Source organism: Myxocyprinus asiaticus, chromosome 41 (genome assembly GCF_019703515.2).
Source record: "Myxocyprinus asiaticus isolate MX2 ecotype Aquarium Trade chromosome 41, UBuf_Myxa_2, whole genome shotgun sequence".
Lineage (NCBI taxonomy): Eukaryota > Metazoa > Chordata > Actinopteri > Cypriniformes > Catostomidae > Myxocyprinus > Myxocyprinus asiaticus.
In genome coordinates, this window is record NC_059384.1 from 27,353,326 (window position 1) to 27,376,819 (window position 23,494).

At 37.9% G+C, this 23,494-nt stretch overlaps 1 protein-coding gene across 3 annotated transcripts in view; it reads right to left on the reverse strand.

Annotated features, from left to right (window-relative positions):
• The window catches only part of LOC127431962 (partitioning defective 3 homolog), a 687,732-nt gene that overhangs the window by 305,512 nt on the left and 358,726 nt on the right, over nucleotides 1-23,494 (reverse strand). For all 3 annotated transcript variants that reach the window (XM_051682650.1, XM_051682649.1, XM_051682648.1), the window contains 2 exons: nucleotides 13,900-14,088; nucleotides 13,610-13,780 (listed from right to left, as the gene is read on the reverse strand). In XM_051682650.1, the coding sequence (XP_051538610.1) occupies nucleotides 13,610-13,780; nucleotides 13,900-14,088 (360 nt within the window). The remainder of the gene's footprint in view (nucleotides 1-13,609; nucleotides 13,781-13,899; nucleotides 14,089-23,494) is intronic.

A 23,494-nucleotide genomic window follows, 5' to 3' on the forward strand; every position in this document is an offset into this window, starting at 1 on the left:
CCAGATTTGTAAGTGAAAGTTACTGTAAATGATTAAGATAAAATTACTCACTTGAATGTCATGAAGTAGATTTTACTTAATTTTATATCATTAAAATGTACTTATAAAAACTGTGTGTAAAAATTGTGAAATGAAAATTAAGTAAATATTACTAGTCATTTATTTTCAGTGTATATAAGCCAGTTTACATGTCTCTATTCACCACCATTAAAAAATAAAAGAATTGCTTTTATTGACATTTAAATACCATGTTTTCACAGTATATGCAGTCTTGTTCATTCTTTAATATGAATTGTGTCTTTGTCCCTGCTTTATCTGTTCAACCCTGTTATGCTAAAATAATTTTAAAATGTCTCTGACATTATATGTGAGGTGAGTCTTATCGACCTTATCTTTTGACGGTTCAAACAGCAGTACATATCTATTACATATACACTCACTGAGCACTTTATTAGGAACATTATGGTCTTAATAACGTGCCCGACGTGGTCTTCTGCTGTTGTAGCCCATCCACCACAAGGTTCAACGTGTTGTATGTTCCGAGAAGATATTCTTCTCACCACAATTGTACAGAGTGGTTATCCGAGTTACTGTAGCCTTTCTTTCAGCTTGAACCAGTTTGGCCATCTCTGTTGAACTCTCTCATCAACAAGGTGTTTCTGTCCACAGAACTGTTGCTCATTGGATGTTTTATGTTTTTGGTATCATTCGGAGTAAACTCTAGAGACTGTTGTGCGTGAAAATCCCAGGAGATCAGCAGTTACAGAAATACTCAAACCAGCCCATCTGGCACCAACAATCATGCCACGGTCCAAATCACTGAGATTTTTTTCCCCTAATCTGATGGTTGATGTAAACATTAACTGAAGCTCCTGACCTGTATCCGTATGATTTTATGCACTGCACTGCTGCTACACGATAATCACATGAATAAGTCGGTGTACAGGTCTTCCTAATATAGTGCTTGGTGAGTGTCTTTATCTGTACTTTATTCATATCAGTGGTTACACTTAAACTAGCCTCGTTAGGCTCAATATTTCAACTCAGTTATGGAAAACAAAAATCCCCATACTTAATTTCCTCTCATGTCATAAACACTTCTTGACTCAAACGTAATGACACCACTATGTCACAGAGCAACACAACACAGTTAAACAGCACACAAGACACGTGGCAAACTAATTGGACACACTCGGTGCAGGGAATTGTAGTAATTTCTCATTTCGATAAAACAATGCTGACAGGCTCAGATGCCAACATTTTGAGGAGCGTATTCTACAACATACGCTTCCAATTATGTACAATTTTCAGAGGCTGTCTTTGAACACTCTGTTGAACTTTGATAACTTCACACCGAAACATACATTAATAACTTCGTAATGAAACGCATTAAACTGAACTAAAACAATTAAGTAAAATAAAAATCAAAAACTCCATATTTTTGTCCTTTACTTGAACTACTGTAAGGCTAATAGTGGGTTTTCTGCATAGTTTTACTACAGCGACAAGTAAAGGGGAAGTTTAACTTCAAGAAACATAATGACGGGTAAGTTTGAAAAAAATATGTTAAGAAATTAATTCAACAAAACTAGAATTTTAATTGCCTGAGAACATATGACCTTATATTAACAGAAACAGAAAGCCATCGATTGGAATCGCTACTTCTCTGAAGCTCTGCTTCAATTATTGAACTGAAGAAGAAAACGCAATGACCAATCACACATTACATCATTATCTGGGTCAAGACGATCCCTTCTGAAGTACAGCACTGCTTCAATTTCAAAAGGCTGCCCGAGAGAATGAGAGATATTAAAGATTTTTCAGTGAAAGTCTTTTAAAAAGTCAGTGGCTGATTATTAAAACCCTTAATTTACTGTTCGAGCCTCTGAATCTACTGTAATTCTGACAAAATCAGGTCACTCTCTTCATGTCAAGTCTTGCTAAGTTCTGTCCACAAGCCAAAAGAGCAACTGTCTTCAATTAGAAAGTTAAATCAAAAAGTACAACTTTTAATCTTAAGAGTTTAGGATAAAAAAAGAATGAATAGGGTAGTATAAACTAGTTTAAAGCTTATTATAATTATACAGACTAATTCTAACCCAAACCCTTAACTTGTTAGATTTTTTTATGCATTTAAAATAAATAAATAAATCATATTTGAGAATGTCCCCAAATGTCTCCAAAGGGAGGTTATGTCATATTAGACTAACATCTGTGGACAAATTTGTCTCCAAATACTAGCTAAGTACACCCACCCACACAAAGTGTGAAGCCAGGCCAGTGGACAGTGATGGATCTTATTCATTTTAATGCCGGCTTCTGTGCTCCTGCATTTGCTATTTGACAACATCCAACTACCACCCATCAGTGAGAGCATGGCTGCCATCCCGCTACAGAAAATACCTGATTCTCGCCACTGCCCCCACAGTTTCTCCCTACCTATCATTCTCCTCTTCTTTCTCTCTCTTTCCTTATTTCAGCCTTGTACTGGACATTCTCTCTGTCTCTCTCGCTCTCTCTGAATGCTGCATCAAAGGATAGTTTGCCGTTCCTAGGGTCAGAAATTATTCTGAGCAAAGAAAGTGGCAAAAATGCCCTAGATATTTAAAATTTGGGGGCCCAAAATGTCCATGGAGTGAATTTATGTTTAAATCTTTTGTCTTACATTTAATAAATATTTCACAATATTCTGTTCTATGTCTATCTTTTTTAAATGTTTAGCATGGCTTTGTCCGTCTGCAGACACTGTAGTGACCTGTAGCTGTGGTAGATGGGGTAGATGGATGTTCTGGAGTGTGGTTGAAAACTTTGATTATTTTTGCAGTTTCATTTAGTGGTGCTAGAAATAACACACTTCAACTTAAAAATTAGTAGCCACAAATTTTGAAATTGAGAATTTATTTCAATTGACTGATGGAATTTATGCATTTCACATAAATTAACAACACACTGTGTACACACTATAGTGCTTTTTTGCTGTCTTTTGTTTCCATAACAGAAAGATGCAGTGTTTTGTCTGGTAGGTGAGGCGCCTGCATCTAACTGGAAACTTTTCCACAGTGGAAAAGATACTTTCGTACATTGGGATCACTCAGGCCAAGTCCACACCAATACATTTTTGTTTGAAAACACATCTTTTTCTCCATGCTTTGGCCTTCCGTCCACACTGAGATGCTGTTTTTGACAGCAAAAACTGAGCTTTTCGAAAACACTCTCCCAAGAGGATACATTTGAAAACGCCATCTTCGCGTTGTAGTGTGGACGGGGAAGTATTTGTTGTCATGTGACGCAGTCATGTGATCCATTCAACCCAAAACAATAGAGATGGTGGCCCACACTGTAGCTACATTATTGTGCCTGTTATGCAAATTAATATGCAAGGACTTCAGTTTCATTTCAACACCATCATCCCAGCTCTCCTATGGAATAAATCAATCCAGCTCTCTGGTCCCACGTCTATCTGTCAGTGGATCACCAGCTTTCTGATGGACAGGCAGCAGCTATTGAGACTGGGAAAATACACCTCCAGCACATGTACGATCAGCACAGTGGAGATGATAGTGGACTTTAGGAGGAACACCCCAACATTGACCCTGCTTACCATTCTAAACAGCACTGTGGCAGCAGTGGAGTCATTCAGGTTCCTGGGCACTACCATCTCACAGGATCTGAAGTAGGAGATCCACACTGACTGATTGTGAAAAAGGCCCAGCAAAGGTTGTACTTCCTTCGCCAGTTGAGGAAGTTCAACCTGCCACAGGCGCTGCTAATCCAGTTCTACTCAGCAGTCATTGAGTCTGTCCTCTGCACTTCAATAACTGTCTGGGGTCTGGGTAGCTCAGCAAGTAAAGACACTGACTGCCACACCTGGAGTTGCAAGTTCAAATCCAGGGCATGCTGAGTGACTCCAGTCAGGCTTCCTAAGCAACCAATTGGCCCGGTTGCTAGGGTGGGTAGAGTCATGTTAAGTTAACCTCCTCGTGGTCACTATAATGTGGTTCTTGCTCTCAGTGGGGTACATGGTGTGTTGTGTGTGGATGCCGCGGAGAATAGCGTGAGCCTCCACATGCGCTAGGTCTCCGTGGAAGCACGCTCAACAAGCCACGTGATAAGATGCGCAGATTGACTGTCCCAGATACGGAGGCAACTGAGATTTGTCCTCCGCCACCCGGAGTCACTATGCCATGACGAGGACCTAGAGCGCATTGGGAACTGGGCATTTCAAATTGGGGAGAAAAAGGGGAGAAAAAATAAATCAATATATAATAATAATAAATAAATAAATAAATAAATAACTGTCTGGTTTGGTTCAGCTATGAAATCGGACATCAGAAGACTACAAAGGACAGTTCGGACTGCTGAGCGGATTATTGGTTGCCCCCTGCCCTCCCTTCAAGAACTGTACACTCCTAGAGTGAGGAAAAGGGCTGGTAAAATCACTCTTGACCCCACTCACCCAGCCCACTACCTTTTTGAACTGTTGCCTTCTGGCCGGCACTACAGAGCACTGAGCACCAGAACCGTCAGGCACAAGAACAGTTTTTTTTTTCCCTCAGGCTATCCATCTCATGAACAGTTAACACTATACTATAATTACGTGCAATACACTGCCCAGTCAATCATATTATTTAACATATCCTACCTCTTCTGCATTACATTCCCTTGCACTGTATTTAACAGATTTGTATTTGTACATCCAATATGTATATTTTTGTCTTATTGTGCATTTCTATATATACTCATATTTCTATTCGCTCTTTATTTTTATTCTATTTTTTTATTATTATCTCTGTCTTGTTGTTGTATTGTTTGGGCACTGGAAGCTTCTGTCACCAAGAAATATTCCTTGTATTTGGAAGCATACAGGCAATAAAGTCTCTATTCTGATTCTGATTCTGAAATAGCCGACGAAAGCTTTGCGGGTTCCGCACATAAATGCGTGGGAACTTCTGCGTCTGTGGTTGCACAATGTTGACTATGTGAGTGGCCAGAACACATTCACACAACAGATCGACAGATGCACACGGGAATCCACAGGCAACAGATCCACATGGGATCAATTTACAAATCCATGCACCAGAAGATCACAAATATATGTTTTTTTTTGCTCAGAATACTATCCACAAGTACATAAGTGTATGTGTAATTGAATGCACAAATTAATGCTGAGCCATTTGTACTGATATTCTTCTTCGAAAATGTCTGTTCTGCAGTCTTGACACACACGCACGCAATGCTGGGGGCGTGGTTTAGTGTGGCTGATAGCAAATGCCGAGTATTTAAAATGAAGGGAAATATCCAGTAGATTTGGCTATTATTATTTTTATTTTTTATTTTTTATTTTTTTAACAAAAAGAAAAAAAGAAAAAAATGTCTTTAAAATGTTCAGTTTCGACCAATAATTTTAATTTTTCAAGTGTAATGTGGTTATAGATTACAGAGATATAATCTCTATGATCAGAAAACAGACCCATTTTCAACTGCCATTACTTAAGTCTACTAAGAAAATAATGTGTCACATAATCCTTAAGAAATCATGTCGTTAGCATTCATGGTACTAAAATAACATTTCTTTTTGTTAAAATGGTTCAAATGGCTCATTTTTATTTAGTTACTTTTCAGTAAAATTACTTTACACTTGCACGTCAAATTTCTGTTTTAAAAATAACCAAAAAGAAACATATTTCTCCTCAAATTCATCTAATGTTCTTTTGAGAGATGAAGGCTTTTCATTCACTTTTGTGACTCCTCACAGGTCCAGGCTTTAATTAACAGTATATGCCAAACAGTTGCATTGCTGCAAGTAGAGGATTCTTGGATGAACAGAAAGTTTGAAGAATACATAATTTATTTAAAAAGAAATAGCCAATTGTTACATTATAAATGACGGCCATTTCCACCACTGCTTGTACATGGAACACTGATTTTTTGCATGCACAATAAGGAGATTTATGCATTTTAGTACATTTTAGTGTGGATGAGCAACTTGTGGAAAGTGCTTGATAACGGAAGTGTGGACGGAGAGAGTTTCGAAAACGAAAACACCATTTTCATATGTATCTGGATTAATGTGCACGTAGCCTCAGAATTTGTTCTTTGATCTTTGCTTTTTGTGTGTGTGTGTGTGTGTGTGTGTGTGTGTTCTGTATTGTGTGTGTTATTGTCTCACCACCTCATTTCTGAGAGTGTGCTTTTAGCATTGTGGCTGATTTATTGGTTTTATTTGACAAAAATAAAATATTTGACAAAACGTGTGTGTGTGTGTGTGTGTGTGTGTGTGCGCGTGCATGCTTGTGTGTGTTTTGCACTCTGGATGTTTTATAGCCTCACCCTTTAATTTCTAGGTGTGTTTTTTCTACATTGTGGCTGATTTATTGATTATATTTGACAGATAAACAAATATACACTACCATTCAAAAGTTTGGGGTCACTTGCCTAAAAAGTTTCTCATGATCTTAAAAATCTTTTGATCTGAAGGTGTATGCTTAAATGTTTGAAATTAGTTTTGTAGACAAAAATATAATTGTGCCACCATATTAATTTATTTCATTACAAAACTAAAATTTAATTTATTTTTCTGTTTTTTTAGTGGATGACTTGGACCAAATAATTAAGAAAAGCAGCCAATAAGTGCCCAACATAGATGGGAACTCCTTCAATACTGTTTAAAAAGCCCAGGGTGATACCTCAAGAAGTTGGTTGAGAAAATGTCAAGAGTACATGTCTGTAAATTCTAGGCAAAGGGTGACTACTTTGAAGATGCTAAAATATAACACAATTTTGATTTATTTTGGATTTTTTTTTAGTAACAACATAATTCCCTTATTTCCATTTCTATTACCCCATAGTTGTGATGACTTTACTATTATTCTAAAATGTGAAAAAAATTAAAAATAAAATAAAGAATGAGTAAGTGACCCTAAACTTTTTAACAGTAGTGTAAATATGGTCTTTCGCATTAATTTTCGGTCAATTTTGACCACAAAGACAAAAGGTATCGTTTCTTTTACTTTTCTTTTTTTTTTTTACGACCACTTAGACTTATCAAATCATGCCCAAACATTTTTTGTATGTTCAGATGGTAAGTGGAGGAAGTGTCACCAATCTGTGTACCCCTCAGATAATTTTTCTTTTTTTTTTCTTTTTTTTTTTAACAGCAAAAGTGTTTCCGGTCAAAAATGATCGAAGAATAAATAAATGTAATGTCTAAGACTAGTTGGTACACAGCAGTGATCCAGCATCAGTTTAAAGTTTGATGAAGGGAACATAACCAACTATCCTCATGCTTATTGGACAGACAGATAAGAGCGACCTTCAGTTTGGGCGATCCTGAAGGTGACGGGTGACCTTGATTGGGAAGAGTGAGAGAGGATGATTGTTATGTGTGTGAAGGGACAGGAGCTCAGCGTGAGGTCTGTGATTGTGAAAGCACTAGAAGCAAGATGCACAAATCAACTCCACACAAATGCTAATAAGTCCTGATTTGAACTCAGCAGTGTGTTGTGGTGTGTGTATGTGAGTGTGGTTATCACTTTGTGTTTCATACTCATCACTGTTTCCTATGCCACTATCTAAAGCGGCACAGCAAAAGAAATTATATTTTACCCTAGCTGTGAGTTTGTAGTCTGAATTGAATGTGATAAGAGAGAAAGACTGGGCCTGCAAAACAACATAAAGACAATATGTAGACAACACATCTTTCTATTGTGTTGTATTCACTGACTGCATGCAAAAACAAATGTATGATTCATAAACAAATGACTCTTATGAGCTGGTACTTTTAATGAATTGGTTAAAACGGCTCACAAATGCAAAAGTTATCGGTTTAAATAATTCTAACGAATTACTCACTGAATCCATCAGAGTAGCTACTGATTTAACATCTGACTCACTGAATAAATGTTTAATATGACAACATGTAGGTAAAGATATACAGCATATTCACAAAAGAGTTTTGTCATTTAAGAAATAAATAACACATAAATAAAAACTTTCATTTTTATATTAAACATTTTTATTTGAAATTATATTCACCCTTTGCTATATTGAAAGCACAACAACTACACATTATATGATGTTTTTCCTTTTGAATTCCATTGTTTTGTTTTTTTGTAAATGTACAGTAATTTAAAATCAGATGATTGAAACACACTCCAAAAAAGTTAAGACAGGGGCAATTTAAGACTAATAACAATTTGACGAGTTGAAATAACAAGGTTATGTGAAACAGGAGATGTTAAACAGGTGAGGCAAAACAGCCTAGTCCTTCAAGAGCAAGGATCATTCAAGACTTATCAATTTGCCAACAGATGCTTCAGAAAATAATCCAGCACTTTGAGAACAATGTTCCCCAAAGAAAAATGGAAGGATTTTGGGCAATACAGTGCACAATATAGTTAAAAAATTCAAGGAACCTGGTCAAATCTCGGTGCATAAAGGGCAAGACAAAAACCACTTCTGAATGTGTGTGATCTCTGATCCCTCAGACGTCATTGTCTTAAAGAATGGCATTCATCTGTAATGGATATCATGAACATGGGTTTGGGATTACTTTAGTAAGCCTTTGTTAGTCAACACCATTCGCCGCTGCATCCACAGATGCAAGTTAAGACTTTACTATTCAAAGCAGAGGCCCTACATCAACACTGTCCAGAAGCGCTGCTGACTTCTCTGGGCTCTGTCTCATCTTAGATGGAAAGTAGAACAGTGGAACCGTGTTTCTTGGTCCAACGAGTCCACATTTCAAATAGTTTTTGAAAAACACAGCTGTCGTGTTCTCCAGGCCAAAGAGGAAAAGGGCCATCCAAGCTGTTATTAGCGTCAGGTCCAAAAGCCAGTGTCTGTATGGGCCAGAGGTGTGTCAGTGCCCATGGCATGGGTAACTCACACATCTGTGAAGGCACCATTAATTCAGACAGATATGTAAAAATTATATTGCCATCCAGTATGTCTTTTCCAGGGACATCCCAGTATTTTCCAGCAGGACAACACCAAACCACATACTGCCTGGATAACAAGTGCATGGCTGTGTAAGCAGAGAATGTGGGTGCTAGATTGGCCTGCCTGCAGTCCTGACCTGTCTCCAATTGAGAATGTGTGGTGCATTATGAAGCACACCATATGGCAATGAAGACCCCATACAATTGTGCAGCTAAAGACCTACATGATGGATGATTGGGGGAAAATTCCACTTTCTAAATGTAACAAAATTGCGTCTTCAGTGCCTAAATGCTTAATAAGTGTTATTAGAAGAAATGATGTTTCACAGTGGTAAACACTTGACTGTCCCAACTTTTTTGGAGCGTGTTGCAATCATCTGATTTGCAATTACTGTACATTAAAAAACAAAAAAAAATTCACAAGGTAAAACATCATATAATGTGTAGTTGTAGTGCTTTCAATATAGCAAAGGGTGAATATTATTTACAAATTACTAATTTTTGTTTTTATTGACATTTTTTATACTGTCCCAACTTTTTCAGAATTGGGGTTGTAAAAGTCAGAGATTTTAACATTAACTCAAACATTTCTCATCAAATTCTTCCAAGACGACATTACCTGAGTTATACTATCCACATTGTATAGCTCTATACTTTTACTGTACGTCAACAATTGTCTCATTGTATCTACTTTTCTTTCTCCTAAGACATTTTAGAAGAAAAATCTGCGACAAAGTACCTTAAAGAAACATAACCGAGAACTGCATCAAGTCTCCTGAGCTTTGATTGAGCAAACTCTGAGCAATAACATTTTCCTCCGGGAAACACACACAAATCCAATCCACTTTAAACGTGAGAGTGTGCGGTCACAGACTGCCATCAGCTCATTTCCATAAGCAGTCATCATTCCCCATTTCATCTCATCTTCCTAACGCAGCGGCTTCAAAGCGCCTGCCATATATTCTTTAGAAAGATAAGTGTTAGATTACACTTTCAGATGTTATGACTCACCGAGGACAAAAAAAAAGAAAAAAGAAAAAGAAAAAAAGAAACATAAACAGACATCCAAACGATTGCGTTCGGGGAAAGAGATGGGGACGGAAGAGATGCCATTTGAAACTGATATTTTATGTTTCATAGAGCCATCTCTTATCAGTATAAATCAGCATGAGCATTTCAGCAGTCAAATTGCTTTCGATCGTAATCCGCCCATCACACCCCTCATGTCACTCACTCGCTCTTTCTCTCTCTTCGTCTCCTGTGGCTGTCTGATAAGAACTACTCACTTTAATTCACTTTTCTGCAGTCAAACTTCCCTGTCTCAGCACAGTACTGAATTCTGTCTGTCAGTCACACACACTGGGGCTCTTTTCATCTTTATGCAGGGAGAAAAACTGAATTCGGAGCTCTGTACCATATAATGTAAGAAAGACAGGGAGCAAAACCAAACTGCAGCACTTTTTTTGGCGTTTTCACACTATAGTAGCTTTTGGTGCAGACCCAAGTCCATCTGACATTTTGATACAACTTTCATAATAATTTTAAATCCTTTTTTAAGTTTAAACTGAGTCAAAATCAACTGTCATTAGCTGCTTTTCCACTATCGGGCCAGTGATAGCCAGGGATATCAACTGGTCAGCCGGGGATTATGTCATCATACTCAAGCTGAGGTATCAGACTTTGCAGACTAGCTAGCCCTTGAAATGAACACAGTTTGTACTGTGCCAGCACCAGCTAAGGAGTTTCAAATTAATAGTAAAATAATGTTTCAAATGGACCATTCAATAAATTAAAAATATGTAAATTGGAGGGAGTTGGTTATATGATTAATCTGAAGGATTCATGAGACTCGGCCTAACCCTTTAGAGCTCTTATATATCATCAAAACAAGAAACGCACAGTTTTAATACAATCAGTTTTATTTTCAAAAAGATAAGAATAACAGACCCACATTATATTGGGTGGCCTTAACTACTATGTACTTAACCATTTGACACAATGTACTTATTATGTACATACATGTTGTTGCATTGTAATTACATTTAAAGTACTTGCATTTAATAACATTTTGCTAACTTTACCCCTAACCCTAACCCAACCCTTACCCCTAATCCTAACCCTAACCCTACCCTTACTCCTAAACCTACCCATACCTCAACCTCAGTAGCAGCAAATGTGGGCATTTTGCAGAACAACATGTAGTTAAACAGTAAATACATAGTCTTGTATGTATTTAATGTTAGTGCATAGTAGTTAAGGCCACCTTATATAAAGTGTGACCAGAATAACTAACAAAACTACAAAATGGTACTAATCTGCTAAAATAATAATATAAATGAATAGGTAAATAAAAGTGCATAGGATGGAAAGATGCAAGTGGTTGAACTGGATGTAGCAATGGCAAAGTATGACTATTATTTTATGGAAAAAGATAAATTGTCATTTCTCTGTTAATTAATAAGGTGAAAACCTTATTTCTATATAAACAAGTAACAAAAAAATTATTTGCAAGACATCTGATACACAGGTTATGCAATTTAAAGAACATTAGAAAATCATTAATGGATAGTATACACTAATGCCAAGGTCTCTGGAAAGAGGTTTAGTAATGATATTTATGTTTTCCTTGGTCGACTGATGAGTTCAGTGATAGCAACTTCCACTGAGACTCAGGGCCACGTTACAGTGGGGAAGGAGCTGGATTCCGTTTTAACAGCCTTGGACATGAAGAAACTGAGGAATGCTGATCTCCTGGAAGCATTGAGAGGGTTCTTGCAATCTGGAACATGCAGATATACAGCCCTTATGTCGGTACAAGATTCATCATCTGGAACACGCAGATGCACAAAACTTGAAGAGAGGTCAGAGCTAAACCTTGTCGCTGTAGTTATCTCCATGGTATAGGCAATTGCAATAATCTCTTGTAGTGAGACTTGGTACTTGGTCGATCTTCTTCTGTCTCTCGGATGGACACTAAGAGTTTTGGATGATCTGTTATCCTCTCTCTCTCATGGACTTAGCATGTTGTATGGTTTGCATTCTGTCACATCTCCTACCACTCAGGCCAGAGATTCAGAATTTTCATTATTATTCTGTTATTGACCCTCTCTCGTAGATTGAGACCAGAACAAAAGTGTGGCTATTGTAAGGATGCTTTATACCTTCCTTATGAGGAGGAGATTTCAGTTTGGCACTTCTTGTTTCAGGGTTATGATTGGCTGCTGATATTGGAGGGGGCCCACACAGTGTGGCTCACCCTCCCTTCGCTGTGTGGAACATTTGCATATTTTAAAGTACATAGTTAGAACAATGTCTTTAAAGTCTCATCTATTCATTGTTCCTTTTTCAAACCGCTTCAAAAAACCTCTTGGCATTTTTCTGAAGATATAGTGACCAAACATGATATTGAAAGATTAAATATTATGCATGCATTCATATATACCTTAATAGTTCAGATCGTGTGAACTATTGTGTTAATCAAACAACCTCAATTTACATAAACAGTTCAGTGAACAAACATGGAGTAGATGTTTTGCAGTTGAAGTCCATTTTAGGAGTAAAGTTTGTGTGTAAAGATTTGTTTTTGCGGCTTCTTTGTTTAAGCCTTTTCTACCACATGGGACGTAAACACTGCCTCTGGAATTTTTATGACTATCTTAGCTAGGATGGATATTTCAGATTTTGGTGCTGGAATATCAGTCATGAACCAATAAGAATTCTCATTTCATGTGTAGGTTGTTACTTCCTTGTGAGGGGTGTCTGGTAGTTGTCTGAGCAGCTTATCTGATGACTGTGCTTGACATTTGTTTGTGTTGGTCCTGCCATGATCCAATCAAAACTGAGCCACTCTTCTTTGCCTTGAAAGTTAGGCCACACTCTGCCAACTGGCTCCTAGAATGTCATCTGGTCCAGTTGTCCACCACAATCCCCAGTTGGCCTTCTTTGGCCCAAGGGTTTTTAGTGGGTCAATGCGCTTGGCGGTTGGCCCAGAGAAAGCCCAGAGGAGGCAGAATAAAGCCCCGGAAGAGACAGTGGGAGCACAACTGGCCCTGGCACGCACTAGCTAATTTTGCCCGATAGTGGAAACGCAACTAATGTATTAAAAAGATGGACAAGGATAGTCATTAAAACATCTAATTTTGTGACCCTACATAAAGTACTAAAAAAAAAAAAAAAAAAATTAATTTTAGATTATCAATTCCGTTAAGTTATAGAAGTAAAACGAGAGGGGCAAAAACATGAGTATAAAAGTGAAGCAAACAACGGTTTCCATGTTTGGTCATTATAAAGCTACAGTGATGCAACTACTCACAGTGGCTCTCATGTTAATAACTTAAAACATACAGTGGTTTAAGGCCAGATAATACAATGTATAAAAGAGACATGTGGGGGTGGAATCAAACTCAGGTTTGAACTAACTAATCACAGCAAGGGTAAAAACTGCGTTGTATGTGTGCTTTTGAAACTTTTATGTAGTTTTAACCCACAAAAGGATGCTTAAAAAGAAAAGAAACCACTCTTTCATAAAGTATAATTTAGGCAGTATTTAGATGTTCTGCCTTTATGCTACTTTTCTTAGTTTTTCTTTCTTTGGCACAGTATAACATTTGTACTACTGTTTTATCAGAAGGAATAGAAGTGTTACATGCTATGGATGTTAGACAACTAACCTCTCCCCTCCCTGGGACCCGCCGAGCCACGATGAGCTGGATCATGCCTCTCTTGTTGCCCTCTATGGACATGGACTTGCGAAGAGTCTCCATTGCTTCCTGGTTTGTCTTTTCCAGTAAAGATTCCCCATTTACTGCTATCAGCTTGTCATTTACCCTCAACCGCCCATCCTGTGATCACATATACATAGACCATGAGTATATTTGAGTTACAAAAACCATCTTGGATCTGAATATGAAAAAATGTGTTAGTGATGGGTCTTGTAGCCAATCAGATGGCAGCTGGTTACCTTGCAAGCAGCTCCTCCAGTGATTATAGACTTGACGAAAATACCCAAGTCAGCATGGCTCTCTTTAGATCTGTTGCCCTTGACGCTGACCCCTAACCCTGCTGAGCCTGAGTCATTGAGAGGAATTTCAAAGGTCAAAAACTCTCGTGTTCCATCCGGGGTCAAAATTAGTTCATCTTGTTCTGCTTTCTACAGAAACAAAAGAGGAACACCAAGACAGTATTGAAAAGTTAAGATACAACAAAGTACATAAAGGTATTAAAAGGTATCAAATATATGATGGAGTGGTTAAAAAATAATGTACAATAGCTGGTAAATTAATGTAGAATTGCTGGATGACCTGGTTTCTACCTGTAGACCAGGGGTGTCAAACTCGGTTCCTGGAGGGCCACAGTCCAGCAGAATTTAGCTCCAACCCTAATTAAACACACCTGAAGTAGCTAATCAAGGTCTTCAGAAGTGCTTGAAGATTACAAGGAGGCATTTTGGAGCAGGGCTGGAACTAAACTCTGCAGGGCTGCGGCCCTCCAGGAACTGAGTTTGACACCCCTGCTGTAGACCATCTTTGTTAGAGTTGGTAGATCACCTGGGACCACCTCGGCAGTCATAAGCTAATATATATATATATATATATATATATATATATATATATATATATATATATATATATATATATATATTTTTTTTTTTTTTTTTTTCAGCTGGGAAGTGATTAAATGGACAATCCATTGGGGGAAAACTATTTTGTATATCACTTCCAAGCATTATATATAAAATTAATGTTTTGTAAGAATGGCACTCACGCACACACACACACACACACACACACACACACACAGTGGCTAAATAATGCCAAGTGATTGGCTTCAGCCCAGGTGCAGAGAGCAAGGAGGCAGGAGACGTGTTATAGAGATTCAGCCAAGCGTTCAGGTGAGGCCCCTATCTTCCATTCCTTTCATATTACACCTCACACACACCATCATCCCATGCCAGAGCAGTTGCCATGGCAACTCAGGTGGCTCTCAGCAGACAATAGCAGCTCTCGGGTTAAGAATCAACAACCAGGTGAAGACGCTGGAAAGAACACATGCAATGCTTTCAAAGATGGCCACTAACACACTATTGCCCTGATTTACTAAATAACTGGTGCTAGTTTGCTTGTGAAATCTATGAAATTGTGTGTGCACATCGTGGGCATTTTGCGGGTGATTTACTAAGAAAAATCACGCAAATAACTACACATGCAAATATGTTGGACACACCCTCTAAAAGAAGGCTTTTGCATGTGGTACTTGCACCAAATGCAATTACAGTACAGCTCTCACTAAATACTATTTTATTTCTATTCAATATGGCATTTATATGTTTATTTATAGGATTGTATGATATCATCCTAAAATCCCTGCTATTTAACAAGTGTAAGATTAGTTGATGAGAATAACATTCTTCACTTGAAATGTTCATAATTGACATGAAAAAACAACATTATGTACACGTTAAGCCATCGTTCCACTGATGTATACTTAAATGAAATCTGAATTTCAAACCGCTATTATCTTGACCATGGCAAAGTTAGCTGCACACCAGAGAGACAAGGAAAGCTGCGCGGTACAGAACTTGCACTCCCCGTTCGTTTCACGGGATCAAGACAAAACCTGTTTGTCATACAGATGCATATCGGACTGCCTACTGGAAAGAACCACCACTTAAAATATTTAGCAATAATTTGGAAGTTCAAAACAATGTTAAAAACATTAAATAATGATGTAATTTGGGCATAAATTGTTAGTAAGCTTATGCTGTTATCAGTTATGATATTGAGTTTTAAAATAATATATAATGAGTATTCATTTAATTTCACATTAATGTGTGTCAATAAAGGGTGTTCTATATATTATCTGTTCTCAAAGTCTCCTTTTTTTCAAAATGACAGCATGATGCACAGTGCAAATAAATGTAATACCTGCCTTTCATTCGTATTAATCTGCTCTCATAGTTTACGATTCTGAAATTACCTTCAGGTTTAATAAATCACTTTGTGGGTGAAATTTGATTCATTTGCATCTAGACCGCCCTGTATTATGCGCATTTGGAGGCATGCCTCTAAAATACACATTCATGTCTGAGAAACACACAAAAATTGCCAAGACGTACTATTTTGGACATCTGAAAGACGCAATCTTTAAAAGACTACGTTAGTAGATCAGCTTGGACCTTTTTTTTAGCGTGCTATCAAGTTTGCATATGTTTTTATACATGCAAACCTTTAGTAAATCAGGGCCTATGTGATGCTCAACTGGCCATTTACTTCCTGTCACACCGACAACAAGTGCACAAAAACAACAACATCCTTTTTTAGACTGACACCATGAAGTGGCTCTCATTCGCTCGCTCTCTTACGGCCAGAGAGGGTCGAGAGCTGGCAATGATATCCATTATGAATACAAACATGGATGTTTTTGAATGAAGAGCATCTTTGCGATTTTTAGCAGAGCTCCCGGGTTTGACAGATGTGCAGTTTTTTTTTTTCCAGCAGCTCCATGGCAACCGAGAAATATGAGTTCCCAAATATTTCTAGCATTTGGAGAAGTTTCCAGAGAATTTGCTAAAGAAACTGACCCTCATTAATAACACGCATATTTTTATTTATTTGTAGGGCTTTACTGGTTGTTTAGATCAGTGTTACTATCAGAAATAATTAATATTTATTTATTTAGTTATTAATTAATATGTAAATTAATTAATTGAATCTAACTCATTAAAACCTCATATGGGGCTCCAGTAAATGTAGTGCGCTACGTTTTAGGAGCGGGTTTGGTTATTAGCAATAATTAAGAATTATCAAAGATAATTATTAATTATTAAAATCAACAGAACATTGATGAGAATCAAGAAAGAGAGAATTAAGTGACGGCCCCAAAGCCGATTTCGCGATCGTGGGAGAGAAAGCAGCTGTTAGTTTATCACTCAGAAACGCGGTGGACGGCTCGTAAACCGTCCTGCGGTCTTTGATTCTTTAATGGATAAACTCAGTTTGCCGGTCTCACCCGTGATGCGGAAATACACAACAGCCCAATGTGGTTGGACTACAATACAGCAAATCAAATTCGTGATAATTAATACCCTGAGTATTAATAATGAGAGGACATGGCGGTCTGTAAACTGTACAAGCAATAACCTTGAAACACAAGAGTAACACACTATAATATTCTATCTCTGCTCAGACGTAAACCTCTTACTTGAATCGCATGAGGATGCAGAATGTGTCTTTAACTCAGACTCGGTTCCTCAAGGCTTGGGTGATGACGGGAGGCCGTCACTCTGTCGGCGGTCAGTTTGGCTACTGATTCTCGGCGGGCTGGTGGAGAAATCAGCGATGTTGACTTGACTGAAGAGGGAAGAGAAATCTTTTCTCTTCACTTCTGCAGGCAAACGGATGAAGATGTGGATTGCACGGCGGTCTCCTTCGGATCCGTTAGAGTGTCCGGTGGAATACAGAGTAATCTCAACTCATCCAGTGAGATGGAGATTGTATGGCCACAGTTTCAAGTCGGACATTACTTCCTTGTGCCACAAGGCTGCACCTGAGAGCAGCGATGAGCTGCGTCTACACACGGCGAGCAAAGTTGCTGGAAGCAAATCCCGGAAGCATTTCAGAGGTATTTCTACTCCTGATGATGTCATGGTTGAGGGACGTTCTGTTGTGTGCCTCATCCAATAGGAGTTGAGAGTTCGATCCTTTAGTGAGTAAGGCTTCATGGGATTTGTAGTCTGTCTGGGACTCACTATGTTTGATTTTGGCGCGGTTTTTATCAGTAAGATTTATGACTTATGTGGGGGCCTGAGTTAGGTTTTACGACTGCGTTAGAATATAGAATGTATCACTTTATTGATTGTGTCAATCAATCAATCAATCAAATAATCAGACATACAGCGAATTTTCATAGATGTGGCTTGGGTCCTTCTATAATGTAAGTCTATGTGATATTTTCTGCTTGTTTCTCACAAGGTGAAAATCATACATCTGACTGCAAAGAAACCACTCTTGAACTCATTTTGAAAGAGAAAACATGTAAGCAAGTATTACAGGTGGCCAGTGACTGGTGATACAGGTGGCCAACAACTGATTCCTTCAGCTAAGTGGGGTCTTAATCCCAGCACACTCAAGATATGCATCTGACACTACCATCTGAGTAATCTTACCTCTCTCAAGAATCTTGCCCTGAAACACTGCAAAGCCAATGTAACAGTTTATTTGAAGGTCTGAAATTGTGTAATGAACAGCTGGTTCATTTTCAAAAGCATTTACAACACTGTAAATTTCATTCACACACTGTCAGATGAAAGTGCCTCACTTTATTAAACGGCATCCAGCTCAACCCTTTCCATTGTGATCACAAGTAATTGAACACAGTATACAGAGGGAGAAGAGCAGACAGGCCAAATGCCACATGGCAGGACATAAAGGAAGGAAGGAAGGGCAGGGCAGGGCAGGACATAAAGGAAGGAATGAAGGAAGGAAGGACAGGGCAGGACATAAAGGAAGGAAGGAAGGACAGAAAGGAAGGAAGGAAGAATAGATGGAGGAAATAAGGAAGGAAGGATGCCGGGAAGAAATAAAGAATTAAAGGCTGATCTGAAAATTGCAACGCTGGCTTTAAACCACTGCAAAGGCTTGAAACAATTAGCATTGTTGAAACTTTCTCACACAAATGGGGCAACGAACAAAGCTTGACTTGCCCCATTCATTGCCCGAATGGGGCAACTAATAAAGCTTGACTTGACTTGACATAAAGGTAATTGGAAATGAATTTAAGAAGCTAAAAGAAATCATTCAAGGATGTAATTGCAAAGAACCCCTGTGCATGAAAAGTATTGTAACACAAATTTCTTTGCCCGCCACCTTCTCATAAAGACTGCATATTAAACACCTCTAACTAAGGCACATTCCAGCCTTTCAGGTACAATTAGACCTGAAGGGCTGAGGAAAAGAGAGAGAGAAAGAGAGATTAGATGAGACACTTAAAGCTTAAAGGGGAAGTGATGTGAGAGAGAAATATCACAGCTCAGCACCTAAAGCAGAGGTGACACGCATAGTTTGAAAAGTCAAGTCAAACACCTCATTTCTACACATTTCTACAAGTAAACAAAAAAAATAAAAAAATAAAAATAAATAAATAAATACAAAGTCAAAAGAAGAAACTGACTTCTGACTTCATGAGTGCATATACGATCTTAAAGCTGATCGGCACACCTACATTTTTGCCGTTACCCCCATTTCACTCTGCATGTATACAGATTGTCAGCTTATTCAATGTGCACATCTATGTTTACACTTTGAAGACCACTTATATAAAAGTGGTTTTCTTGTTTTGTTAGTTTTTAATAACAAGCTGATTTTAACAGTTATCAGCATTTTGTTGTGCATGTAAATGCACAATCACCAAGTGCAATGCAAAGCGTCGGATGCAGTGGTGTAAAGCACGCCGCCACTGGACTCTAGAGCAGTGGAGACGCGTTCTCTGGAGTGACGAATCACGCTTCTCCATCTGGCAATCTGATGGATGAGTCTGGGTTTGGCGGTTGCCAGGAGAACGGTACTTGTCTGACTGCATTGTGCCAACTGTGAAGTTTGGTGGAGGGGGGATTATGGTGTGGGGTTGTTTTTCAGGAGCTGAGCTTGGCCCCTTAGTTCCAGTGAAAGGAACTCTGAATGCTTCAGCATACCAAGAGATTTTGGACAATTCCATGCTCCCAACTTTGTGGGAACAGTTTGGGGATGGCCCCTTCCTGTTCCAACATGACTGCGCACCAGTGCACAAAGCAAGGTCCATAAAGACATGGATGAGCGAGTTTGGTGTGGAAGAACTTGACTGGCCTGCACAGAGTCCTGACCTCAACCCGATAGAGCACCTTTGAGATGAATTAGAGCAAAGACTGCGAGCCAGGCCTTCTCGTCCAACATCAGTGTATGATCTCACAAATGCGCTTCTGGAAGAATGGTCAAAAATTCCCATAAACACATTCCTAAACCTTGTGGAAAGCCTTCCCAGAAGAGTTGAAGCTGTTATAGCTGCAAAGGGTGGGCCGACGTCATATTAAACCCTATGGATTAAGAATGGGATGTCACTTAAGTTCATATGCGTCTAAAGGCAGATGAGCGAATACTTTTGGCAATATAGTGTATGTTAAAAGGACAGCATTGTAGTTCAGACCTAACTGTGCTTGACTACGCCACATGCTCTTAGGAAGCCTTGCTTGTCCAAAAAGTGCTCTAAACTAGCTTGTTTAGAAGTGATGTACAGCAGTACATCACAGCTGAGAAAAAAAGTACTAAACAAAAACAGGTGGCAGCTCTAAACTGCTTCGTGAACAGCAAACAAAAAAGGCTAACAGAACGCTATTGTCTTCCACCGCACTTTGCTACATTAGGTTTAATTATGGCAGTGCTTGGCTCTTCCAATTTGGAGCATGGCACTGTGTGAAAACTGGCACATTTCGAATGCAGCCCATAAAAATGCTCGAGAAGAGTATGACTGCTCATCTACAAACAGTGAAGGAAATGGGGGAAATGTGGAGTAGGAGAGAGTTATTAAAGGGTAAAAGAAACAACCAAAATGGGACAATTTAAGGGGAGTAAAAAGGGTTTGAGCAAGCTATTGAACTTAAGCATGCCAGTCTGGCTAATGGAGAAGAGTTGAGGTAATTTTCACAGCGGGGATGCCAAGCTTAGTGCTTTAAATGACAGAGTGAATCACTTGATGCTTGAGTATCCTAAAAAAATATGGGCACTAGATGATAAAGAGCCTGGGATGAGTGGTTGATGGATGTCACATTTGCAGTTTCGGAGTTTTTTGACCAGCTGTGTCAAGCACAGTGTTTATGCGTACACCTCGAGATATATGAATCAGCTCTGAATCTATTTTCAGACTTCATTTACAATTGCATTTAAAGAGATAGTTCTCCCAAAATTGGGAATTTTGTCATCATATACTCTAACTCATTTTGTTCCAAAACCATAACACTTTCTTTCTTCCGTGGAACACAAAAGAAGGTGTTAGCCTCAGTCACCATTCACTTTCATTGTATGAAAAAAATTATAAAATAAAAAATAGAGCAATGAAAGTAAATAGTGACCTATGTAAACAAAAGTAATACAGGTTTGGGTGAATGGGCGGGTGACTGATTTATCAGAATTGAAATGTTTGGGTTAATTATCCCCTTAATAATCAATGTTGGGGAAAGTTACTTTTAAAAGTAACATTTACATTATTATTTTACTCCTAAAATGTAACTAAATGCAGTGCATTGTCAGGTTTTATGGAAAGTAATACATTAGTTACTTTTCCGTTACTTTTTCTCACCAGTAACTGACTCTTTCTGATAACGTTAGCACTTCGATAACGTTGCCAATGCCATTTTCTACTAGTTGAGCTATGAGAACTACAATTTAACTACTGTAACACCTGTTAATAAGTTCAGACACTATATAGACCCAGTTCTGAACTTTCAAAGACTTCAATAGTAGTTCTCATTGAATAAGAAAAGACATTGAATTAGGAGCTTACAGTGCCACATTTTCCAGGCAACTGAGACAGAGCCAAGGTCCCATTGAACGTGATAATTCATTGGCTGTAAAAAAAAAAAAAAAAAAAAAGCAAGACTGCAAATTTACAAATAGATCCTGATAGCTATCTTGGCTCTGAAACGACTCCGTTCCCATGGTGCAGAGCCCATTTTACTGTCACGACATCTCAAATGAAACACTCTGCATAACAGCTGCCAGAAAGGACAATGACAGCACTGCAGGTCTCGTTTTTACACCTTGTAAGCAGAAGTTGCGGCGTAGTGCGTCATTGTGACTGTAAGTGGAAGGCTTGAAGGTATTAGTCTAACAGACAGATAATTACAGTACATTAGAGCCAGTATTAGATACAGAACACTCTGCCCTGAATAAGAGGATGTTTGTCATGGATGTAGCCATCAGACATTGACTTAATTGTTGAAAGTTTGGTCTAAAAGGTTTGGTTGGGGAAGGTTGAGTATGGACGGGTTGCGGTCAAAGTTATGACAGATGAGACAAACAGGCTATAATTTGGGACAAAACCACATTAAATAAGAAAGGGGCTAATTATATTAATCAACTGGGATACACTCTTGCCTAAACTCTCTCCCTCCACTGGCCATTGCTATGGAAACAGTTAAATGGGTTGCTACACAACAGATGTTGACATCATATGGCATGCATACTGTAGGCATGCAAAGCTTAGAACATTTTTCGACAAAACCCATAATGTATGCTTCTAGGGTCAACTCATCAGTAATCAGAACAGGAAGACAGCTGTCTGCAATCAACATATCCTTCTACAAAGAAGACTAATAGATCTACATCAAAAGAACTGAAGGTGTAGATATGACACAAGCTGTAAAAACCTTGATCAAGGTTTATGAAGCTTCCTGGTTTGATATAGCAGAACTAAAAATAGCAAATTGACAGTTAACACTGTTGATTTGTATCAACAATTGGGCTATGTTCAGAAAATAATACTAATTTAATGTATCCTGAGCAATAGTGTCTACTGCATACAAAATTGTGCACTGTATGTGTGAATGCTTTGTCTAAAAAGTGTGCCTTATGTAGTAACATTTAAATTAACTGGTTTTATTCAATTAAAATGTTGTTTATTTTGAATAAATGTGCTTGATAAATTAGTTTAAAGAAACAAAAGTCATTTTTTACAAGTTAGATCAAGTAAAAATATATTATTGACTTAAAGGTTACCAATGTTTTTACAAACATTTAAAACAGTAGAATGCTACATTGTTGTCACATGAACTCATTACATTGCATGTACATTGCAATATCTTTACCCTTGTCTTTCTAAGAAAATAGGTCTCAAAGAAGATGCCAAAAACTTAATTGTGAAATATAAAATTTTGTTGTGGGATCCAGTATTCCATGCAGTTGCTCTGGTCACATATTATAGATTTTCGCAAATGCAGTAGGTCATTGTTAATCCAATTTGTGTAAAAATATATACATTTTGACAGTCCAAATAAATAAATGAATACATATAAAAAATAAACATAAATAAATAGAAAACCAAATAAATAAATAGATTTTTTTTTTTTTTTTTTCTAAAATAAAAAGTATTTAATTTTTGGTGTTCTAATCAATTAAAAATTCAAAAAGCACATGCTACAAATTATGGCTTATATCACTTCAGGTTCATCCATCACGCTGGAAATGGGGAAATGGAAGCTGAACACAGAATGCTGAATGTAATACATCATCCAGATGTTCCATTCATACTGATTATTTGCATTTTGTGCACATTATACATAATGCATTACACTTCTTTTTGGAAAACAGTATGCCATTCCAAAAACACCTGTTCTGTCTATGTTTAAAAGGAATATTTCAGGTTCAATACAAGTTAAGCTCGATCGACAGCATATTTGTGGCATAATGCTGATTATAAAAAAATACATTAAAATTGACTTGTCCCTACTTTTCTATAAAAAATGAAAAAAATAGAGGTTACATTGAGCACTTACAATGGAAGTGAATGGGGCCAATTTTCGGCGGGTATAA